The following is a 23,699-nucleotide window of genomic DNA, read 5'->3' on the forward strand; positions in this document are numbered from 1 at the left end:
CCAAACCAGAGTCTACTGCAGAAGAAGGAAAAAAACTCATTCTAACCAAACCAGTGTCTACTCCAGAAGGAAGGAACAAACTCATTCTAACTGAACCAGAGTCTACTCCAGAAGAAAGAAAACATCTCATTCTAATCAAACTGGAGTTTACTCCAGAAGGGAGAAAATATCTCATTCTAATCGAGAGTCTACTCCAGAAGAAAGAAAAAAAAACTAATTCTAACCAATCCAGAGTCTACTCCAGTAGAAGGAAAAAACTCATTCTAACAAAACCAGAGTCTACTCCAGAAGAAAGAAAAGATTTAATTCTAACCAAACTAGAGTCTACTCCAGAACAAAGAAAGCATCTCATTCTAACCAAACCAGAGTCTACTCCAGAAGAAAGAAAAGATTTCATTCTAACCAAACTAGAGTCTACTCCAGAAGGAAGAAAATATCTCATTCTAATCTAGAGTCTACTCCAGAAGAAAGAAAAAAAAACTAATTCTAACCAATCCAGAGTCTACTCCAGTAGAAGGAAAAAACTCATTCTAACAAAACCAGAGTCTACTCCAGAAGAAAGAAAAGATTTAATTCTAACCAAAATAGAGTCTACTCCAGAACAAAGAAAGCATCTCATTCTAACCAAACCAGTCTACTCCAGAAGGAAGAAAATAATCTCATTCTAACCAAACCGGAGTCTACTCCAGAAGAAAGAAAAAAACTCATTCTAATCAAACTGGAGTTTACTCCAGAAGGAAGAAAAGACCTCATTCTAAACAAACCAGAGTCTACTCCAGAAGAAGGAAAAAAACTCATTCTAACCAAACCAGAGTCTACTCCAGAAGAAAGAAAAAACCTCATTCTAACCAATCCAGAGTCTACTCCAGAAGAAAGAAAACATCTCATTCTAACCAAACCAGAGTCTACTCCAGAAGAAAGAAAACATCTTAGTCTAACCAAACCAGAGTCTACTCCAGAAGGAAGAAAACATCTTAGTCTAACCAAACCAGAGTCTACTCCAGAAGGAAGAAAACATCTTAGTCTAACCAAACCAGAGTCTACTCCAGAAGGAAGAAAACCCATCTCATTCTAACCAAACTGGAGTCTACTCTGAAAGGAAGGTTTCTCACACACACACACACACATATATATATATATATATATATATATATATATATATATATATAAAACTCAACGTGTGTGTGTGTGTGTGTGTGTGTGTGTATGTATGTATGTATGTATGTATGTATGTTCCACAAAAACTTTCAAATGGCTGAAGATATTACCATTACACTTGGTCACATGTTACTTATATGTCAGCAACAAATATAGGATAGGTGATTTAACCCTTACTCACCCCCATTTGCCAGGGGCGGGGCTTATGTTTAAAGTCCCATGCAAGTCAATGGGAAATATGTGTTACCGCATAACTTCCAAACGGCTGGAGATATTTCCATAATATTTGGTCACATGTTACTTACATGTCCACTTAAAATATAGGATAGTAAATTTAACCCTTAACTACCCCCATTTGTGAGGGTCAGGGTTTTTGTTTAAAGTCCCATGCAAATCAATGGGAAATGTATGTTCTCATATAACTTCCGTACGGCTGGAGATATTTCAATACCTGGTAGACATATTACGGGTCGGGATGGGAGGTCGGGATAGGAGGTAGGGATAGGAGGTCGGGACAGGAGGTCTCTGGATAGGAGGTCGAGATAGGAGGACGTGAAAGGAGGTTGGGAAAGGAGGACAGGATAGGAGGACGGGATAGGAGGTTGAGATAGGAGGTTGAGATAGGAGGTCGAGATTGGAGGACAGGATAGGAGGTGGGGATAAGAAGACTGGATAGGAGCTCGAGATAGGAGGACGGGATAGGAGGACGGGAAAGGAGGACGGGATAGGAGGTCGGGATAGGAGGTAGGGATAGGAGGATGGGAAAGGAGGACGGGAAAGGAGGACGGGATAGGAGGTCAGGTAGGAGGACGGGATAGGAAGACAGGATATGAGGACGGGATAGGAGGTCTGGATAGGAGGTCAAGATATGAGGACGGGAAAGGAGGTTGGGAAAGGAGGACGGGATAGGAGGTCGGGATAGGAGGTCGAGAAAGGAGTACGGGATAGGAGGTCGGGATAGGAGCTCGAGATTGGAGGACAGGATAGGAGGACGGGATAGGAGGTCGAGATAGGAGGTCGAGATAGGAGGACGGGATAGGAGGTTGAGATAGGAGGTCGGGACAGGAGGATGGTATAGGAGGTCGAGATAGGAGAACGGGATAGGAGGTCAGGATGTGGGGTTGGGATATGACAACAATATATGAGGACGGGATATGAAGTCAAAAGCTTCCTTCTTTGTTTATTTTCCTCCCCAACAAGGATTAGGAAGGAAAACCGGGCAACGCCGGGTACTAAGCTAGTATATATATATATGTAAAAAGCAAAATCATCGGTAGTTGCAGTATCTTGTAATACCTTTTTTATTGGACTAACAAGATTATATAGAGAAGCTTTCGGGATACCTCCCTTTATCAAGTCATAAGCATTTCTTAGCTCACAAGGAGAAAACACACGTTCTATCTCACAAAATATGCAGGGGTTAAAACAACATATGTGGAGAATGGACACTAAGGTGAGCCATAAATTGTATAGCTATAGGAGGATAGAAACAGATAAGGATGAGGAGGGGGGGAGCAGAGGTGAGAATGGTGACAATAGATACAGATAAGGATGAGTGGGGGGGGGGGGGGAGAGGTGAGAATGGTGATTACGCTGGACAGAGGAGAAAGGACAATTTTACTGCAGACCCATAGACTGAACATAAGACTTACAGATCGTCCATCAGCAACCATAGAGAAAAGGACTATTGCACCCCAGTTGGACACCATTTCACCCAAACAGGTCACTCCCTACAGGACCTCAAAATCAAGATCATGAAAGGAAACTTCAAGAACACCCAGGAAAGAAAGACATTTGAAGCCAAAATGATAGTTCTTTATGAATCAGAGAACAGAGGACTTAATGTGGATTTAAGCTTCTTATCCCATTATCAAAATTTCCTATAACCTTTGCTAACCTGTCTTCCCTCTCCCTGCTCTAACACCATTACACCACTGCTCCCCCTCCCCTGTCTAAGTCTTATCTTCAGTCTATGGTCCTGTAGTAAAATTCAAGATTTTCTTAGCTATAGTGACGGAAAATATGGATTTTATAACGACAGGAGGCGAATAATATGCTGTTCCAAATTCTTTACTACCCAAATAGCAGCTGAAATAACAGTAAACAGGTACAGAGAAAAAACTTTTGAGAATACAACCAAACATGCTGTACAGGTGTATGTCCCGGATGACCAATCAGGTGACGTGACAGGTGATATAAGTCCGTGAGTCCTAGTATCTTCTCCTTTCTTTGATGAGAGTAAGTAATAAGTCAATAAAACGAGAAATAATCAAAAGAAAAACAATGAATATTCAGCCTTTTCCTGTGTAGAAGGTAGCAAATTCCATTTCCAGAAGAAGGGTGTTCCTAGAAGACAACGAAGACGTGTAGAAGTATCTTCTCATAAGGAAAACGGGAGGCTTGGAGATTCTTCTTGTCAGTTTTAGTAAGCTATGATGAAAAACAAGATAACATTAGGGTTGGGTTATGGGGGGATATTATTCGGCTCCTGTCGTTATAAAATCCATATTTTCCATCACTATAGCTAGGAAAATCTTGAATTTTGTTGCAGACTAGGAGGCTCATAATATGCTAGTTTAAAGCTATTTCATGTGTCTATTATAAAGAAAAACAAATAAAATATATAATAAAATACATTTGATATTAAAAGACAGACCTGGAAACATGAGGTTCAGGGCGGAAATAAAAAGTTCTAAAAGGTAGTCTCAGAGGACCAATCTGCATTTTTCAAGATATCTGATAGAGAACCACCTGATATAGCAGTTTTAGTAGATATAGCACTTCGAACTGAATGGGCACCAAAAAGGGACGTATCGATACCTGCAAGTGCCATCATGGTTCTAACCCATCTTGCCAGGGTGGAAGAGGAAACAGGAAGGTGGGGTTTGCAGTATGAGATGAGAAGTTGAGGAAAAGAAGATCGAAGAGTAGAAGTTCTGCGTTCGTAGGATTGAAGGAAAGAAACTACACATAAATCAGGCCGATTAGGAAAATAAGGATAAAAAACAGATTGAAGAGAGGTTTTTGTTCGTCTACATATTTCAAAGTGAACTCCATGAGGAGAAAAAGATCTTCTGGAAATGTCGAGAGCGTGAACATCAGAGATGCGTTTGATAGATATTAGACATAAAAGCATAGTTAGTTTAGATGAGAGAAATTTTAAAGAGATAGAGTCGTTATCCGGCCAGGATGAGAGTAGGGAAATAACGAGAGATACGTCCCATGTAGATTGATATTTGGGACGAGGAGGTCTCTTAAAACGAATGCCTTTAAGCAATTTACAGATGAGTGGATGTTTACCGATGGGAATGTCCAGGAATAAAGAACGATGTGCAGAAATGGCTGAGCGATATAGATTGATCGTGCGATAGGCCTTGCCTGAGTCGAAAAGTTCCGAAAGGAAATTTACAACGTGGGTAATAGGTGCTTGAACGGGATCCAGGTGTCTTCTAAAGCACCAATTATCCCAAACTTTCCAAGCTCATCTGTAAGATTTTCTGGTACCTGGAGCCCAGGCTTCAGCCAGAATGTCCTTAGATGATTGTGAAAGTCCAATGTCATTTGAGGATTGCCCGAAATGAACCAAGCCACGAGGGACATGGAGTTCGATAGGATCAGAGGATGAGGATTGGAATTGGGGTCTAGAAGAATGTGAGGAAAAGAAGGGAGTAGTCTGGGAAAATCTATGGTCAGGCTCAAGAGTTGAGGGAACCAGGGCTGAGCTGGCCATCAAGGAGTGATCAGGACTAGAGTAGCTTGGAGAGACATCGTTTGAAGGAGAACTCTGGGGATCATTGCGAAAGGAGGAAAAGCGTAGAGAGTGCCAGGAGGCCAGGTTTGAAGGAACGCATCTTGAGCTATGGCTTCCAGATCTGGACGCCAGCTGTAAAACATCGGTCCAAAGATATCGGACCCCAAAGATTGTTGATAGACTGGAAAATTGAACGGTCTAGCATCCAGTCGCTGGAATCCGTGAGATATCGGGAGTTCCAATCTTCTATAGAATTGTCGAGACCTGGAAGATATTCTGACTTTAAAATTATGTTCCTGGCTAAGCAGAAATTCCATAACTGAGTGGCTATATCTGAAAGGATTCTGGAACCTGTGCCACCTAAGCGATTGATATATTGAACCGCTGGTATGTTGTCCATGCGGATCAATATGCAACAATGCGACCTGAATTTCGCAAAGCTCTTTAGGGCGAAAAAACCTGCCAATAGTTCTAGGCAATTGATATGCAGATTGGATTCCGACTCGGACCAATTGCCTCCTGTTGAGACCGATCCGCATCGAGCTCCCCAGCCTTGAAGACTGGCGTCGGACTGTAAACAAATCCGGTCTGCAATTGAATATTGCTTTCCTGTTCCAGAGTTGGATGTGCTTGAACCACCATTGTAACTCTTCTTCTGCTTCTAATGATAGAGTGACCTCGTCTGAGTAAGAGAGGCCTTTCTGAAGATAATGTTTTTTCAACCTCTGTAGAGCTCTGTAATGCAGAGGTGCAGGAAAAATTGCTTGAATGGAAGCTGACAAAAGTCCGACTATCCTCGCAATTGTTCTGAGCGAGACAAATCGTCTGCGAAGAACGGAAAGGATCTCTTTCTTGATGGTAAATAGTTTCTTGGGGGGGAAGGCTGAGTGTAGATGAAACGGCATCTATCATAAAGCCAAGGAATTCTATCTTCCTGGAAGTTAGAAGAATGGATTTCTTCATATTGATAGAGAAGCCCAGGTTGGAAAGGAGAGAAATTGTCCAATTTAGGTGGCGGGTAAGAATAGTGGGGGATTGAGCCATGATGAGAACGTCATCTAGATATATTGTAAGACGCACCCCACGACTTCTTAATAAGGCAACCACCGGTTTCATCAGCTTGGTGAAGCACCAAGGAGCTGATGATAGGCCGAATGGAAGGCAAGTGAATTGCCATTTGATCTCCTCCCAAAAGAATTGGAGGAAAATTTGATGAGAAGGGTGGATAGGGACGGTCAAATAAGCGTCCTTTAGGTCTACTTTCACTAAATAATCTTGAGCTAAAAGAACGTCTCTTAGAAGATGGATACCTTCCATCTTGAAGTGTTGATAAGAGACAAATTCGTTCAAATGACGAAGGTTGATGACAGGACGATGACCTCTATCTTTTTTCTTCACTAGGAAGATGTTGCTTATGAAGCCTAAGGAGTATGGACTGGATTTTTTGATGGCTCTTTTTTGAAGCAAATCTTTGATCTCTTTTGAAATGAGCTGATAATCTTGGGCAGGGAAATTAATTTGATGAGAAAAGGAAAGTTGAATTGGGGGAGATAGGAAATCTATCAGATATCCCGAAACTGTCTGCAGAACCCAAGCATCTGACGTGATGGAAGCCCAAGTGGGGAAAAAATGTTGGAGTCGACCTCCCAGAGGAGGAAGGGAAGAAATTTCTGGAGGGAGACTTACCTGATGTCGGCCTGGATCTGGGGAATCCACGTTGTCCTCGGGCATGTCCTCTTGAAGGGAAGAAAGAGATCGGATTTGGTTGGAAGGAGGTATTGGGGTAAGTATATTGTTGGGGTTGAGGTTGATAGGAGCCTCTGTTGGACTGTCTATTGGCGAAGGGGCGGCCGGGAAAACGGCCCCTATTTTTCCTTGCCAAAAACTCTTTGAGAGAACACTTTCTTCAAAGAATTCTGGGCCTTGTCCAGAGATGTGAAAATGCCAACATATTTGCCTATCTCTTTGATGGCATTGTCTCCAAAAAGAAGTCCCTCATTAGAGGGTTCGGTCTCAGAATTAGCTAGATATGCCAGTTGAGGATCCAATCTCATTAATATAGTTTTCTTTCTTTCAGAACATAAAGCCGAATTGGCATTACCAAAAAGACAGATGGATCTTTGGATCCTGCCTCTCATAACCTCTGTATCTAAGGTAGTGCCTGAGGCTGAGGCGTGCTCAACAATATCCATCATTTGTGTCAAAGGACCAATTGCATCCAATAGTTTATCCTGACAGATGCGGAGAGATCTATCAAGATCTTTCTTAGGGTGTTTACCCGTTTTCAACATGTATTTGACTAATACAGGATCAACGTCTGGTGTGATTGCAGCTTTACCAGGTAGAGAGGGTCTGGGACATTCTGCCTTAAGTTTATTCCTGGCAGCTCTGTCTAAAGGCTTTTTTATCCAGGTAGATACTGTAAGGATTCCTCCTTGGGGATTAGCTCCGGGATCGTCCTGGATACGGCCACGGGACACGTTTCCACTCAATAAACCCGCAGACAAAGGTTATTCATGCACGCCTGGCACCTTGCCAGCTTTATTTAGACAGGTTGCAGGTAAAGCAAAACATAATGCAGGAACAAACCAAAGTCCTAGACCGTCTGGTCACTGACTACACAGACCAGCATGCCCTGACTACTATCTGGTGAGCTACCCTCAGCCAGCATAAAACATGTGCCCCTGCAACCTGTTACTCACAGTTCACACCACGTCTTCACTTCTTGGACCGCTCACAGTTCGCTGTGTGTTTCCTCAACAGGGTCCGTGTGTCTCCCCCTACAGCGATGTGCTGTTACCCAGGAAGAGCCCCAACTATTCTGTTTCTTTTCCTTTTAAACACACACTTTCCCTTCCTGATACCTCATTAATCAGGCCACAGGTGGAGCATTCTGCAGAGATAGCAAGGGAAATACACCCTTTCCTTGCCACACTGCCACATATCCCCCCCCTCTGCTCAGACCACCGGGAAGGAGCACTTGTATTCAAAAGGCAGAGTCCAACTGCCTTTCCTTTTCCTTGAACAACTACGTCCAACAGATTTTGAGGCACTTGGCTTCCTTCATCAGTAGATTTTATCTGCATCACTTCAATGGTGCACCCTTCTTTCATTCGCACTTTCATCAGCCACCGAGCACAAGACTTTTGGTCACCTTTGACAAATTCCTTGTAAAAAGCTCCATTCATGTCACACCTTTCCAACACCAGGTTCTTCATCTTGGTCTGTGCAGTGCTCTGGACACTAGGTGCGGACAAGGCAGATGCTCTAGGCCATTGTCTTCTTCTGTCACTGGTATGACCATTGCACGAACTTTGCTGGTGGCCAACCGAGCCTGTATCACCCATTTGCAGGTCTTCTAAGTCATCCTCCACAATTTCAGGAGGCTTCCCTTTAATGCACCTGTCCATCTTCTCCTTGAGACGGACTCTTCTCCAAATTCTACTTCTGCGGACTTTCTTCCAGTGTTTTCTAATCCAGTGCCTCTCAGGGTTTCCACCACGACCCAGTCTTCTATCACAGTGACTTCTTTTTAAGGACTCTGCTTTCTTATTAGCCCTTTCTTTAGGGACACCGACTTTCACAGGCTCATTTTTAGGCTGAGAACTCTTGGTTCCTTTAGCCAGTTTTTCACCTGCACCTTCAGATGTGTCACTGACTTTACTTGCAGCTTCTGCAGTTATCTCTGGTTTAACTTTTACCTCAGAGAACTTCTCTGCCTCAGAATTTTCACCATGCAATGTCAATATCTCTGCAGCTTCAGAGGACTTCCCATATGGTTTCACCTCAGTCTCAGCTTCAGAGGACCTTTCATATGGCTTCTTCTCATGGTCTTCAGACTCTACTGTTTCTTGCGTCCATTGTTCAGACTCCGCCTTTTTTAGAGAAAGCATCCCTGTCTCCAGTAGCTTTTGCCCCACAAGCAGTTTTTCTTCTTTTACACGGACGGCTGTGGCCTCAGTTTCCATCTGAGACACTTTTAACCTCTCGTTAGCCAGTTCTGCTATAACTTGGTCACGGCTTTCTTTTAGGACCTTCATGTCCCCTTCCAGCTTTAAATATTTCTGCTGCTCACTCTTGAGCTTAGCAGAGTTCTTCTTCTCACTTTCCAGCAATTCTGTCAAGTTTTTGCCCGTATCCTCCAGGGACAGCAGTTGTTCTCTCATCTGCTCATTATCTTTATTCAGTTGCGCCATCTTGGACACTTTCTGCTCATAGACTTTTAGCTGAGCCTCTTGTTCAGAGAGCTGAGTACCCAGTGAATCCAAGGCAGCTGCGCGAGACTTAATATGCGTTTCGTTCTGCGCCTCCAGGCTCTGCACCTTATGAGCCATTACCACTTTCTCCTTCTCCAGCTCTTCCATGGCTACCAACCTAGCCTTGTGATCACTTTGTAGAGCCAGATATGCCCCACACAGGACATTTACTTCTTCATCCTTGAATGAGATCTGCTTGGCCAGAATCTCCAATTCTCTCTCCTTGCTGGTCATAAGACCCTGGGAGCGGGACAGTTCCTCCTGCAGAGCCGCACACTCACTTTTGTGAAGCTCCATATCTTTCTGCAGCTGAAGCGTCGCTTCCTGCTCTTTATTCAAGTCTGCAAGCGTTTTTTCTTTCTCGTCTGTCAGGTGATGAACTACTTCTTCCTTTTGAGACAATTTAGCAGAAACCATCTGTAAGGTTTCTTCAAGGTTCTGGATCTGCTCCCTTTTTTTACCAAGACCAGCGCGTTTTTTCCGAGATCTCTTACTTTCAGCGGTCTCCTTACTCTCGCTGCTGGACCTTGTGACATTCTCTTGTCCTCTGACAGTCACCTGTGCTTGGCCTGTCTCTTCCTTCAAGCCAACTCGTTCAGACTCTTCTCCACCTTTAGGAGTAGTCTCCCCCTTTTCAAGGGTCTTGGCCACTTGGGCTTCAGGGTAGTTCCTGGACAGTCTCTCTGGACTGTCTCTCTGCTCACTGGCAGACTTCTCTTTCACTTCAACACTGTCTCTCTGCTGCCCAGCAGAAAGGTCTAGGGCTCCTGGGTCTGCAACAACATCTGGTCCAGTGGTTCGACCTTCCTGGTCACGATCCATCTCTGGTCCAGACATCACATCGCCTTCACTCAGGACTCTGTCTGTGACAGTAAGCGCAGCACCCAGCTCCACATGTACTCTCTTCAGTACTTCTGCATTATCCACAGACATCTCTGTAGCTTCTTTTCCAGTCACCTCTTCCAGATGACCGCGCAACTCTAGCCCCACCTTGGGCTCATCTTCAGATGGCGGATGGAACCCATGTTCCTGTACCTGATCCGTTTCTGGTTTCACTGAAGATTCTGTTTCAGTCAGAGGCGCACTTGTCACTTGAGTCACTGGATCCTCTTGGACTTGACTCACGGTCTGGTCTTCAGCTCCCCCAGCAGTCTGGCAGACCCCTATCTGACCTACATCTAGTGACTGCTGACACTCCCCGTCCTCAGCCTCTGCTGAGTAACTCTCCACTAGTGTGTGATGCAAGTCAGGTGTTGTGGGCCTATCAGGTGTTCCTGCTCTAGTTACCCGACAGTCTTCCCATAATTGCTGACAAAATTGAAAATCCGTCCCCAGTACTACATCATACTCCAAGGAGGGCGCTATTGCAACCTTGTGACCTATAGTACTATAGGGAGTAGAAATACAGACATTAACCGTTTTATAACCCCAAATACCAGCCTGCATAGACACTATAGCGGGGTCCGGCCTGCATAGACATTATAGCGGGGTCCGGCTTTCTCCTGCTGGACTTTACCAGACTTATTACACATCTAGGGTCTAACAAAACCGTTATCTTTTTCCCTTCTATTTCCAGCTCACACAGCTTTTCTTTTGTCCTGTCAGGTGGGATCAGTTCTCTTTACATCTGAACACATTAACATAAGTTTTTCAACAAAAACATTATCAGATTGCACATGTTCAAAATTTACAGGACAGTTCATAGCACTAGGACCTAACTCAGGCAAAGTGTGTTTTGTTACATTTTCTCCCAGTCCTGCATTTAACATTTTCTGTTCACCAGATTTTTTCAATCCGATCTGCACAGTGTGAACAGTCCCATCAGTCTTCATGAGGGGTTCCCCACCCTCACATGATTTTGCAACTGGACATAGGTTGGTACCACCTTGAACACTGTTCACACAGTCAACTAGGGAAACACCACCCTCCGATTCAGCATTTTTATGCACAGTCCCATCATTTTTATGCACAGTCTCATAGTCACTAAACATGGCCCCCATAACCCCTGGAACAGTCTTACCAGAATCTCTTGCCGTCCAGTCAGTTAAGGGCTGGTGCTGGACACCTCTCACCAGCTTCTCTGCTGCAGAACATCGCTCCACTTTAAGTAGCTCTGCAACCTTAAACCCAGCATCACTGTTGGGCTGCAGTGCACACTGTAGTCTTGCAGCTTGGCTTACTCCCACTTTAGTCAGGATCTCTGTCTTGACTTTCTCATAGTCCCGTAAGATCTTTGGATCCAGTTCACAATGAACTTTTTGGGCATCTCCTCCAATGAATCCAAACACCAAGTTTCCCCAGTGTGTCTTGGGCCATGCCTCAAGCGTAGCAATCCTTTCAAACTCTGCAAAGCTTGCTTCCTCCTGCGCTGCAGCCGTCTGCAACAAAGCACTTATCAGGACATCCATCTTGCAACACTTCAAACCTTGCAAACACAGTACAGTCCTCTGCCGAAATGTCAGCCGCTTGCCAACAAAATTTTTCCGTTGCCCCTAGCAACGCCTTTATACACAGTCTCAAAACGTAATCTGCACTCTGCAGGTGGCCCGTCCACCTGTCTCCTTACTTGAGAAAGAGCGCCCACTAGCTTGATGCGATCTGTTGCCCCTAGCAACAACTTCACCACAGGAGCAGTCCTGCTCTTGTACTCCACAGCTGGGCTCGTCCCACTGTCTCCTCTCTGAGAAAGAGTACACCCTTACACCATGCACGGTAGTTTTCTCTTGGCAACATCATCACTGCAACTCGACCACTGGTTGCTCCTAGCAACGTGTTTGCCCGCATCCTCCACCAATTGTAAGGATTCCTCCTTGGGGGATTAGCTCCGGGATCGTCCTGGACACTGCCACGGGACACGTTTCCACTCAATAAACCCGCAGACAAAGGTTATTCATGCACGCCTGGCACCTTGCCAGCTTTATTTAGACAGGTTGCAGGTAAAACAAAACATAATGCAGGAACAAACCAAAGTCCTAGACCGTCTGGTCACTGACTACACAGACCAGCATGCCCTGACTACTATCTGGTGAGCTACCCTCAGCCAGCATAAAACATGTGCCCCTGCAACCTGTTACTCACAGTTCACACCACGTCTTCACTTCTTGGACCGCTCACAGTTCGCTGTGTGTTTCCTCAACAGGGTCCGTGTGTCTCCCCCTACAGCGACATAACAGGGTCCGTGTGTCTCCCCCTACAGTGACATAACAGGGTCCATGTGTCTCCCCCTACAGCGATGTGCTGTTACCCAGGAAGAGCCCCAACTATTCTGTTTCTTTTCCTTTTAAACACACACTTTCCCTTCCTGATACCTCATTAATCAGGCCACAGGTGGAGCATTCTGCAGAGATAGCAAGGGAAATGCACCCTTTCCTTGCCACACTGCCACAATACATATTTGGCCACTATAGGTTGAGGAACCCATTCGCCGGACCTAGGATGGGATATGAGATCTGGATCGAATAAAGGGTTTCCTTTGTTGTCATAAATAATGGAATGTGATTTAGAGGGTTCATTAGATCCATGAGGGTCAGAAACCTCATCTACAATATCAGAATTCTGAGAGTGATCCTCATAAACGTCATCATCATTATCATCCTCATCGTCAGAAGAACTAGAGGAATGAGTATTAAATGAGTCCGGTTTTGCTCTGGACTGAGCTTTTCGTGCCCTTTTTATTTTATTCACCTCCAGGGCTGATGGTCTGTGGTGAGATACAACATCACCTATCACTTTTCCACTGGGATCAGCAGTGGGATCATTAATCTCTTGATCAGTTCTTTCATTTACTGTCAAGGAAAGTTTAGGATCTGCAGAGCAGAAACGTCTTTTATAGGTTCTTTTGCCCTTTTTTTTAATGACCTCTAGCCATTTTGGCTACTGAATCGTCTGCTGACCAGAAAATGTCAGAGGGGGTATTAGGGAGATTGGTAGTTGGAATAGGATTATTCATGGACAAAGTTTTAACAATAGTGTCTTGGAATTCTCCCATATCGGATTTTAGGGTATTTTGGATTGACTGGTCCACTAATTTCTGGATGTGAGAGGGGTCATTATTTATCTGTTCATTGGATGGGGTAGAAGACATATTGAACAAATAATGGTCAGCTCAATAAAAGTCAATTTTTAAACCAGCAGAAGGATTGTATATCTATAAGGTGAATATATATATATATATATATATATATATATATATATATATATATATATTTATATAACTGAATAGTTTTGAATAGGCTGAGGAAAAATACTTCGGGTGTATCTAAAGTCCGTCCCTCACACTCAGGTCCTGAGGAGAAATGAGGAGAGCGCGCACTGTGAGAGGAATCCAGTCAGATACAAGATCTCGCGAGAGGCGAGAGTACGCACGTACTGCTGAGAGAACGCGCAGAGAAGCAATGGCGCTGATGGGGAGTAATAGAAAGGCTACAGTGCGTGTCAGCGGGAGTTACCGAAAGTAAATATATTCCTGAGGAAGCGGAGGTGACAACATAAAAGGAAAAAAGAGAAATAAGTATATTATATGAGAAGGAGGGGGGGGGGGGAGGGAGGGGAAATACTGAGGAATAACGGTACGTAAAAACTGGGAAAGGAAATTCTATGAAGACAAAATGTATAAAGGGCAATATAAAATAGGAGTGATAAGGGGGGCGAAATATAATACATTTATTAGTAGAAATGTCTGTGAGGAGAAATACACAGCTGCATAGGGTACTTATCTTTCTGACGAGCAGCAAAGAAAGAAGATACTAGGACTCACGGACTTATATCACCTGTCACGTCACCTGATTGGTCATCCGGAACATACACCTGTACAGCATGTTTGGTTGTATTCTGTAAAGTTTTTTCTCTGTAGCTGTTTACTGTTATTTCAGCTGCTATTTGAGTAGTAAAGAATTTGGAACAGCATATTATGAGCCTCCTAGTCGGCAATAAAATTGTCCTTTCTCCTCTGTCCAGCGTAACCACCATTCTCACCTCTGCTTTCCAGCCCCCCCCCTCATCCTTATCTGTATCTATCGTCACCATTCTCACCTCTGCTCCCCTCATCCTTATCTGTATCTATCGTCACCATTCTCACCTCTCCTCCCCCTCATCCTTATCTGTATCTATCGTCACCATTCTCACCTCTCCTCCCCTCATCCTTATCTGTATCTATCGTCACCATTCTCACCTCTCCTCCCCCTCATCCTTATCTGTATCTATCGTCACCATTCTCACCTCTCCTCCCCTCATCCTTATCTCTATCTATCGTCACCATTCTCACCTCTGCTCCCCCCTCATCCTTATCTGTATCTATCGTCACCATTCTCACCTCTCCTCCCCCTCATCCTTATCTGTATCTATCGTCACCATTCTCACCTCTGCTCTCCAGCCCCCCCCTCATCCTTATCTGTATCGTCACCATTCTCACCTCTCCCCCCCCCCTCATCCTTATCTGTATCTATCGTCACCATTCTCACCTCTCCCCCCCCTCATCCTTATCTGTATCTATCGTCACCATTCTCACCTCTGCTCCCCCCATCCTTATCTGTATCTATCGTCACCATTCTCACCTCTCCCCCCCCTCATCCTTATCTGTATCTATCGTCACCATTCTCACCTCTCCCCCCCCCATCCTTATCTCTATCTATCGTCACCATTCTCACCTCTCCTCCCCCTCATCCTTATCTGTATCTATCGTCACCATTCTCACCTCTGCTCCCCTCATCCTTATCTGTATCTATCGTCACCATTCTCACCTCTCCCCCCCTCATCCTTATCTGTATCTATCGTCACCATTCTCACCTCTCCTCCCCCTCATCCTTATCTGTATCTATCGTCACCATTCTCACCTCTCCTCCTCTCCTCCTCCTTATCTGTATATATCGTCACCATTCTCACCTCTCCTCCTCCTCATCCTTATCTGTATCTATCGTCACCATTCTCACCTCTCCCCCCCCTCATCCTTATCTGTATCTATCGTCACCATTCTCACCTCTCCTCCCCCTCATCCTCACCTGTATCTATCGTCACCATTCTCACCTCTCCTCCCCCCCTCATCCTTATCTGTATCTATCGTCACCATTCTCACCTCTCCTCCCCCTCATCCTTATCTGTATCTATCGTCACCATTCTCACCTCTCCTCCCCCTCATCCTTATCTGTATCTATCGTCACCATTCTCACCTCTCCCCCCTCATCCTTATCTGTATCTATCGTCACCATTCTCACCTCTCCTCTCCTCATCCTTATCTGTATCTATAGTCACCATTCTCACCTCTCCTCCCCCTCATCCTTATCTGTATCTATCGTCACCATTCTCACCTCTCCTCCCCCCTCATCCTTATCTGTATATATCGTCACCATTCTCACCTCTGCTCCCCTCATCCTTATCTGTATCTATCGTCACCATTCTCACCTCTCCTCCCCCTCATCCTTATCTGTATCTATCGTCACCATTCTCACCTCTGCTTTCCAGCCCCCCCCCTCATCCTTATCTGTATCTATCGTCACCATTCTCACCTCTGCTTTCCAGCCCCCCCCTCATCCTTATCTGTATCTATCGTCACCATTCTCACCTCTCCTCCTCCCCTCATCCTTATCTGTATCTATCGTCACCATTCTCACCTCTCCTCCCCTCATCCTTATCTGTATCTATCGTCACCATTCTCACCTCTCCCCCCCCCTCATCCTTATCTGTATCTATCGTCACCATTCTCACCTCTCCCCCCCTCATCCTTATCTGTATCTATCGTCACCATTCTCACCTCTGCTCCCCCTCATCCTTATCTGTATCTATCGTCACCATTCTCACCTCTCCCCCCCTCATCCTTATCTGTATCTATCGTCACCATTCTCACCTCTCCTCCTCCTCCTCATCCTTATCTGTATCTATCGTCACCATTCTCACCTCTCCTCCCCCCTCATCCTTATCTGTATCTATCGTCACCATTCTCACCTCTCCTCCTCCCCCTCATCCTTATCTGTATCTATCGTCACCATTCTCACCTCTGCTCCCCCCTCATCCTTATCTGTATCTATCGTCACTATTCTCACCTCTCCTCCCCCTCATCCTTATCTGTATCTATCGTCACCATTCTCACCTCTCCTCCTCCCCCTCATCCTTATCTGTATCTATCGTCACCATTCTCACCTCTCCTCCCCCTCATCCTTATCTGTATCTATCGTCACCATTCTCACCTCTCCTCCTCCCCCTCATCCTTATCTGTATCTATCGTCACCATTCTCACCTCTGCTCTCCCCCCCTCATCCTTATCTGTATCTATCGTCACCATTCTCACCTCTCCTCCCCCTCATCCTTATCTGTATCTATCGTCACCATTCTCACCTCTCCTCCTCCTCATCCTTATCTGTATCTATCGTCACCATTCTCACCTCTCCTCCCCCTCATCCTTATCTGTATCTATCGTCACCATTCTCACCTCTGCTCTCCCCCCCTCATCCTTATCTGTATCTATCGTCACCATTCTCACCTCTCCTCCCCCTCATCCTTATCTGTATCTATCGTCACCATTCTCACCTCTCCTCCCCCTCATCCTTATCTGTATCTATCGTCACCATTCTCACCTCTCCCCCCCTCATCCTTATCTGTATCTATCGTCACCATTCTCACCTCTCCCCCTCCTCATCCTTATCTGTATCTATCGTCACCATTCTCACCTCTCCCCCTCCTCATCCTTATCTGTATCTATCGTCACCATTCTCACCTCTCCTCCTCCCCCTCATCCTTATCTGTATCTATCGTCACCATTCTCACCTCTCCTCCCCTCATCCTTATCTGTATCTATCGTCACCATTCTCACCTCTCCCCCCCCCTCATCCTTATCTGTATCTATCGTCACCATTCTCACCTCTCCTCCTCCCCTCATCCTTATCTGTATCTATTGTCACCATTCTCACCTCTCCTCCTCCCCTCATCCTTATCTGTATCTATCGTCACCATTCTCACCTCTCCCCCCCCCTCATCCTTATCTGTATCTATCGTCACCATTCTCACCTCTCCCCCCCCCTCATCCTTATCTGTATCTATCGTCACCATTCTCACCTCTCCTCCCCTCATCCTTATCTGTATCTATCGTCACCATTCTCACCTCTCCCCCCCTCATCCTTATCTGTATCTATCGTCACCATTCTCACCTCTCCCCCCTCATCCTTATCTGTATCTATCGTCACCATTGTCACCTCTCCTCTCCTCATCCTTATCTGTATCTATCGTCACCATTCTCACCTCTCCCCCCCTCATCCTTATCTGTATCTATCGTCACCATTCTCACCTCTCCTCCCCCTCATCCTTATCTGTATCTATCGTCACCATTGTCACCTCTCCCCCCCTCATCCTTATCTGTATCTATCGTCACCATTCTCACCTCTCCTCCCCCTCATCCTTATCTGTATCTATCGTCACCATTGTCACCTCTCCTCTCCTCATCCTTATCTGTATCTATCGTCACCATTCTCACCTCTCCTCCCCCTCATCCTTATCTGTATCTATCGTCACCATTCTCACCTCTGCTCTCCCCCCCTCATCCTTATCTGTATCTATCGTCACCATTCTCACCTCTCCTCCCCCTCATCCTTATCTGTATCTATCGTCACCATTCTCACCTCTCCTCCCCCTCATCCTTATCTGTATCTATCGTCACCATTCTCACCTCTCCCCCCCTCATCCTTATCTGTATCTATCGTCACCATTCTCACCTCTCCCCCTCCTCATCCTTATCTGTATCTATCGTCACCATTCTCACCTCTCCCCCCTCCTCATCCTTATCTGTATCTATCGTCACCATTCTCACCTCTCCTCCTCCCCCTCATCCTTATCTGTATCTATCGTCACCATTCTCACCTCTCCTCCCCTCATCCTTATCTGTATCTATCGTCACCATTCTCACCTCTCCCCCCCCCTCATCCTTATCTGTATCTATCGTCACCATTCTCACCTCTCCTCCTCCCCTCATCCTTATCTGTATCTATTGTCACCATTCTCACCTCTCCTCCTCCCCTCATCCTTATCTGTATCTATCGTCACCATTCTCACCTCTCCCCCCCCCTCATCCTTATCTGTATCTATCGTCACCATTCTCACCTCTCCCCCCCCCTCATCCTTATCTGTATCTATCGTCACCATTCTCACCTCTCCTCCCCTCATCCTTATCTGTATCTATCGTCACCATTCTCACCTCTCCCCCCTCATCCTTATCTGTATCTATCGTCACCATTCTCACCTCTCCCCCCTCATCCTTATCTGTATCTATCGTCACCATTGTCACCTCTCCTCTCCTCATCCTTATCTGTATCTATCGTCACCATTCTCACCTCTCCCCCCCTCATCCTTATCTGTATCTATCGTCACCATTCTCACCTCTCCTCCCCCTCATCCTTATCTGTATCTATCGTCACCATTCTCACCTCTCCTCCTCCCCTCATCCTTATCTGTATCTATCGTCACCATTCTCACCTCTCCTCCCCCTCATCCTTATCTGTATCTATCGTCACCATTCTCACCTCTCCTCCTCCCCTCATCCTTATCTGTATCTATCGTCACCATTCTCACCTCTCCCCCCCCATCCTTATCTCTATCTATCGTCACCATTCTCACCTCTCCCCCCCCTCATCCTTATCTGTATCTATCGTCACCATTCTCACCTCTCCCCCCCTCATCCTTATCTGTATCTATCGTCACCATTCTCACCTCTCCCCCCCCCCCTCATCCTTATCTGTATCGTCACCATTCTCACCTCTCCCCTCCCTCATCCTTATCTGTATCTATCGTCACCATTCTCACCTCTCCCCTCCCCCATCCTTATCTGTATCTATCGTCACCATTCTCACCTCTGCTTTCCAGCCCCCCCTCATCCTTATCTGTATCTATCGTCACCATTCTCACCTCTGCTTTCCAGCCCCCCCCTCATCCTTATCTTTATCTATCATCACCATTCTCACCTCTGCTCTCCCCCCCTTCATCCTTATCTGTATCTATCGTCACCATTCTCACCTCTCCTCCTCCCCTCATCCTTATCTGTATCTATCGTCACCATTCTCACCTCTCCCCCCCCTCATCCTTATCTGTATCTATCGTCACCATTCTCACCTCTCCCCCCCTCATCCTTATCTGTATCTATCGTCACCATTCTCACCTCTCCTCCCCTCATCCTTATCTGTATCTATCGTCACCGTTCTCACCTCTCCCCCCTCATCCTTATCTGTATCTATCGTCACCATTCTCACCTCTCCCCCCCTCATCCTTATCTGTATCTATCGTCACCATTCTCACCTCTCCTCCTCCCCTCATCCTTATCTGTATCTATCGTCACCATTCTCACCTCTCCCCCCCTCATCCTTATCTGTATCTATCGTCACCATTCTCACCTCTGCTCCCCTCATCCTTATCTGTATCTATCGTCACCATTCTCACCTCTCCTCCTCATCCTTATCTGTATCTATCGTCACCATTCTCACCTCTCCTCCCCCTCATCCTTATCTGTATCTATCGTCACCATTCTCACCTCTCCTCCCCCTCATCCTTATCTGTATCTATCGTCACCATTCTCACCTCTCCTCCTCCCCTCATCCTTATCTGTATCTATCGTCACCATTCTCACCTCTCCCCCCCCCATCCTTATCTGTATCTATCGTCACCGTTCTCACCTCTCCTCCCCCTCATCCTTATCTGTATCTATCGTCACCGTTCTCACCTCTCCCCCCCTCATCCTTATCTGTATCTATCGTCACCATTCTCACCTCTCCTCTCCTCATCCTTATCTGTATCTATCGTCACCATTCTCACCTCTCCCCCCCCCTCATCCTTATCTGTATCTATCGTCACCATTCTCACCTCTCCTCCTCCCCTCATCCTTATCTGTATCTATCGTCACCATTCTCACCTCTCCCCCTCCTCATCCTTATCTGTATCTATCGTCACCATTCTCACCTCTCCCCCTCCTCATCCTTATCTGTATCTATCGTCACCATTCTCACCTCTCCTCCTCCCCCTCATCCTTATCTGTATCTATCGTCACCATTCTCACCTCTCCTCCCCTCATCCTTATCTGTATCTATCGTCACCATTCTCACCTCTCCCCCCCCCCTCATCCTTATCTGTATCTATCGTCACCATTCTCACCTCTCCTCCCCCTCATCCTTATCTGTATCTATCGTCACCATTCTCACCTCTGCTCCCCCTCATCCTTATCTGTATCTATCGTCACTATTCTCACCTCTCCTCCCCCTCATCCTTATCTGTATCTATCGTCACCATTCTCACCTCTCCTCCTCCCCCTCATCCTTATCTGTATCTATCGTCACCATTCTCACCTCTCCTCCCCTCATCCTTATCTGTATCTATCGTCACCATTCTCACCTCTCCTCCCCCTCATCCTTATCTGTATCTATCGTCACCATTCTCACCTCTCCTCCCCCTCATCCTTATCTGTATCTATCGTCACCATTCTCACCTCTGCTTTCCAGCCCCCCCCTCATCCTTATCTGTATCTATCGTCACCATTCTCACCTCTGCTCCTCATCCTTATCTGTATCTATCGTCACCATTCTCACCTCTCCTCCTCATCCTTATCTGTATCTATCGTCACCATTCTCACCTCTCCTCCCCCTCATCCTTATCTGTATCTATCGTCACCATTCTCACCTCTCCTCCCCCTCATCCTTATCTGTATCTATCGTCACCATTCTCACCTCTCCTCCTCCCCTCATCCTTATCTGTATCTATCGTCACCATTCTCACCTCTCCCCCCCCCCATCCTTATCTGTATCTATCGTCACCGTTCTCACCTCTCCTCCCCCTCATCCTTATCTGTATCTATCGTCACCGTTCTCACCTCTCCCCCCCTCATCCTTATCTGTATCTATCGTCACCATTCTCACCTCTCCTCTCCTCATCCTTATCTGTATCTATAGTCACCATTCTCACCTCTCCTCCTCCCCTCATCCTTATCTGTATCTATCGTCACCATTCTCACCTCTCCTCCCCTCATCCTTATCTGTATCTATCGTCACCATTCTCACCTCTCCTCCCCCTCATCCTTATCTGTATCTATCGTCACCATTCTCACCTCTCCTCCCCTCATCCTTATCTGTATCTATCGTCACCATTCTCACCTCTCCTCCTCCTCATCCTTATCTGTATCTATCGTCACCATTCTCACCTCTCCTCCCCTCATCCTTATCTGTATCTATCGTCACCATTCTCACCTCTCCCCCCCCCTCATCCTTATCTGTATCTATCGTCACCATTCTCACCTCTCCTCCTCCCCCTCATCCTTATCTGTATCTATCGTCACCATTCTCACCTCTCCTCCCCCTCATCCTTATCTGTATCTATCGTCACCATTCTCACCTCTGCTCCCCCTCATCCTTATCTGTATCTATCGTCACCATTCTCACCTCTCCCTCCCCTCATCCTTATCTGTATCTATCGTCACCATTCTCACCTCTCCCCCCCTCATCCTTATCTGTATCTATCGTCACCATTCTCACCTCTCCTCCCCCCCTCATCCTTATCTGTATCTATCGTCACCATTCTCACCTCTCCTCCCCCTCATCCTTATCTGTATCTATCGTCACCATTCTCACCTCTCCTCCTCCCCCTCATCCTTATCTGTATCTATCGTCACCATTCTCACCTCTCCTCCTCCCCCTCATCCTTATCTGTATCTATCGTCACCATTCTCACCTCTCCTCCCCCTCATCCTTATCTGTATCTATCGTCACCATTCTCACCTCTCCTCCTCCCCTCATCCTTATCTGTATCTATCGTCACCATTCTCACCTCTCCTCCTCCTCATCCTTATCTGTATCGTCACCATTCTCACCTCTCCTCCTCCCCTCATCCTTATCTGTATCTATCGTCACCATTCTCACCTCTCCTCCCCCTCATCCTTATCTGTATCGTCACCATTCTCACCTCTCCTCCTCCCCTCATCCTTATCTGTATCTATCGTCACCATTCTCACCTCTCCTCCCCCCTCATCCTTATCTGTATCTATCGTCACCATTCTCACCTCTCCTCCTCCCCCTCATCCTTATCTGTATCTATCGTCACCATTCTCACCTCTCCTCCCCTCATCCTTATCTGTATCTATCGTCACCATTCTCACCTCTCCCCCCTCATCCTTATCTGTATCTATCGTCACCATTCTCACCTCTCCTCCCCTCATCCTTATCTGTGTCTATCGTCACCATTCTCACCTCTCCTCCCCTCATCCTTATCTGTATCTATCGTCACCATTCTCACCTCTCCCCCCCTCATCCTTATCTGTATCTATCGTCACCATTCTCACCTCTCCTCCCCTCATCCTTATCTGTATCTATCGTCACCATTCTCACCTCTCCCCCCCCCCTCATCCTTATCTGTATCTATCGTCACCATTCTCACCTCTGCTTTCCAGCCCCCCCCTCATCCTTATCTGTATCTATCGTCACCATTCTCACCTCTGCTCCCCCCATCCTTATCTGTATCTATCGTCACCATTCTCACCTCTCCTCCCCTCATCCTTATCTGTATCTATCGTCACCATTCTCACCTCTCCTCCCCTCATCCTTATCTGTATCTATCGTCACCATTCTCACCTCTCCCCCCCCCCTCATCCTTATCTGTATCTATCGTCACCATTCTCACCTCTCCTCCTCCCCCTCATCCTTATCTGTATCTATCGTCACCATTCTCACCTCTGCTCCCCCTCATCCTTATCTGTATCTATCGTCACCATTCTCACCTCTCCCTCCCCTCATCCTTATCTGTATCTATCGTCACCATTCTCACCTCTCCCCCCCTCATCCTTATCTGTATCTATCGTCACCATTCTCACCTCTCCTCCTCCCCTCATCCTTATCTGTATCTATCGTCACCATTCTCACCTCTCCTCCCCCTCATCCTTATCTGTATCTATCGTCACCATTCTCACCTCTCCTCCTCCCCCTCATCCTTATCTGTATCTATCGTCACCATTCTCACCTCTCCTCCTCCCCCTCATCCTTATCTGTATCTATCGTCACCATTCTCACCTCTCCTCCCCCTCATCCTTATCTGTATCTATCGTCACCATTCTCACCTCTCCTCCTCCCCCTCATCCTTATCTGTATCTATCGTCACCATTCTCACCTCTGCTCTCCCCCCCTCATCCTTATCTGTATCTATCGTCACCATTCTCACCTCTCCTCCCCCTCATCCTTATCTGTATCTATCGTCACCATTCTCACCTCTCCTCCTCCCCTCATCCTTATCTGTATATATCGTCACCATTCTCACCTCTCCTCCCCTCATCCTTATCTGTATCTATCGTCACCATTCTCACCTCTCCCCCTCATCCTTATCTGTATCTATCGTCACCATTCTCACCTCTCCTCCTCCCCCTCATCCTTATCTGTATCTATCGTCACCATTCTCACCTCTGCTCCCCTCATCCTTATCTGTATCTATCGTCACCATTCTCACCTCTCCCCCCCCCTCATCCTTATCTGTATCTATCGTCACCATTCTCACCTCTCCCCCCCCCTCATCCTTATCTGTATGTATCGTCACCA

General features: G+C 46.2%; 1 protein-coding gene across 3 annotated transcripts in view; it reads right to left on the minus strand.

Moving 5' to 3' along the window:
- The window catches only part of LOC130343444 (restin homolog), a 52,589-nt gene that overhangs the window by 14,775 nt on the left and 14,115 nt on the right, over nt 1-23,699 (minus strand). For 2 of the 3 annotated variants that reach the window (XM_056554355.1, XM_056554354.1), the window contains exon 1: nt 2,455-10,615. The exons of the other annotated variant lie outside the window; for it this stretch is intronic. In XM_056554355.1, coding sequence (XP_056410330.1) covers nt 7,726-10,611 — 2,886 coding nt within the window. In that variant the 5' untranslated portion in view covers nt 10,612-10,615 and the 3' untranslated portion in view covers nt 2,455-7,725. Of the gene's footprint in view, nt 1-2,454; nt 10,616-23,699 lie in introns of those variants that run through there. 3 annotated transcript variants of the gene reach the window in all.

Source organism: Hyla sarda, unplaced genomic scaffold, assembly GCF_029499605.1.
Source record: "Hyla sarda isolate aHylSar1 unplaced genomic scaffold, aHylSar1.hap1 scaffold_682, whole genome shotgun sequence".
NCBI classification, from domain to species: domain Eukaryota; kingdom Metazoa; phylum Chordata; class Amphibia; order Anura; family Hylidae; genus Hyla; species Hyla sarda.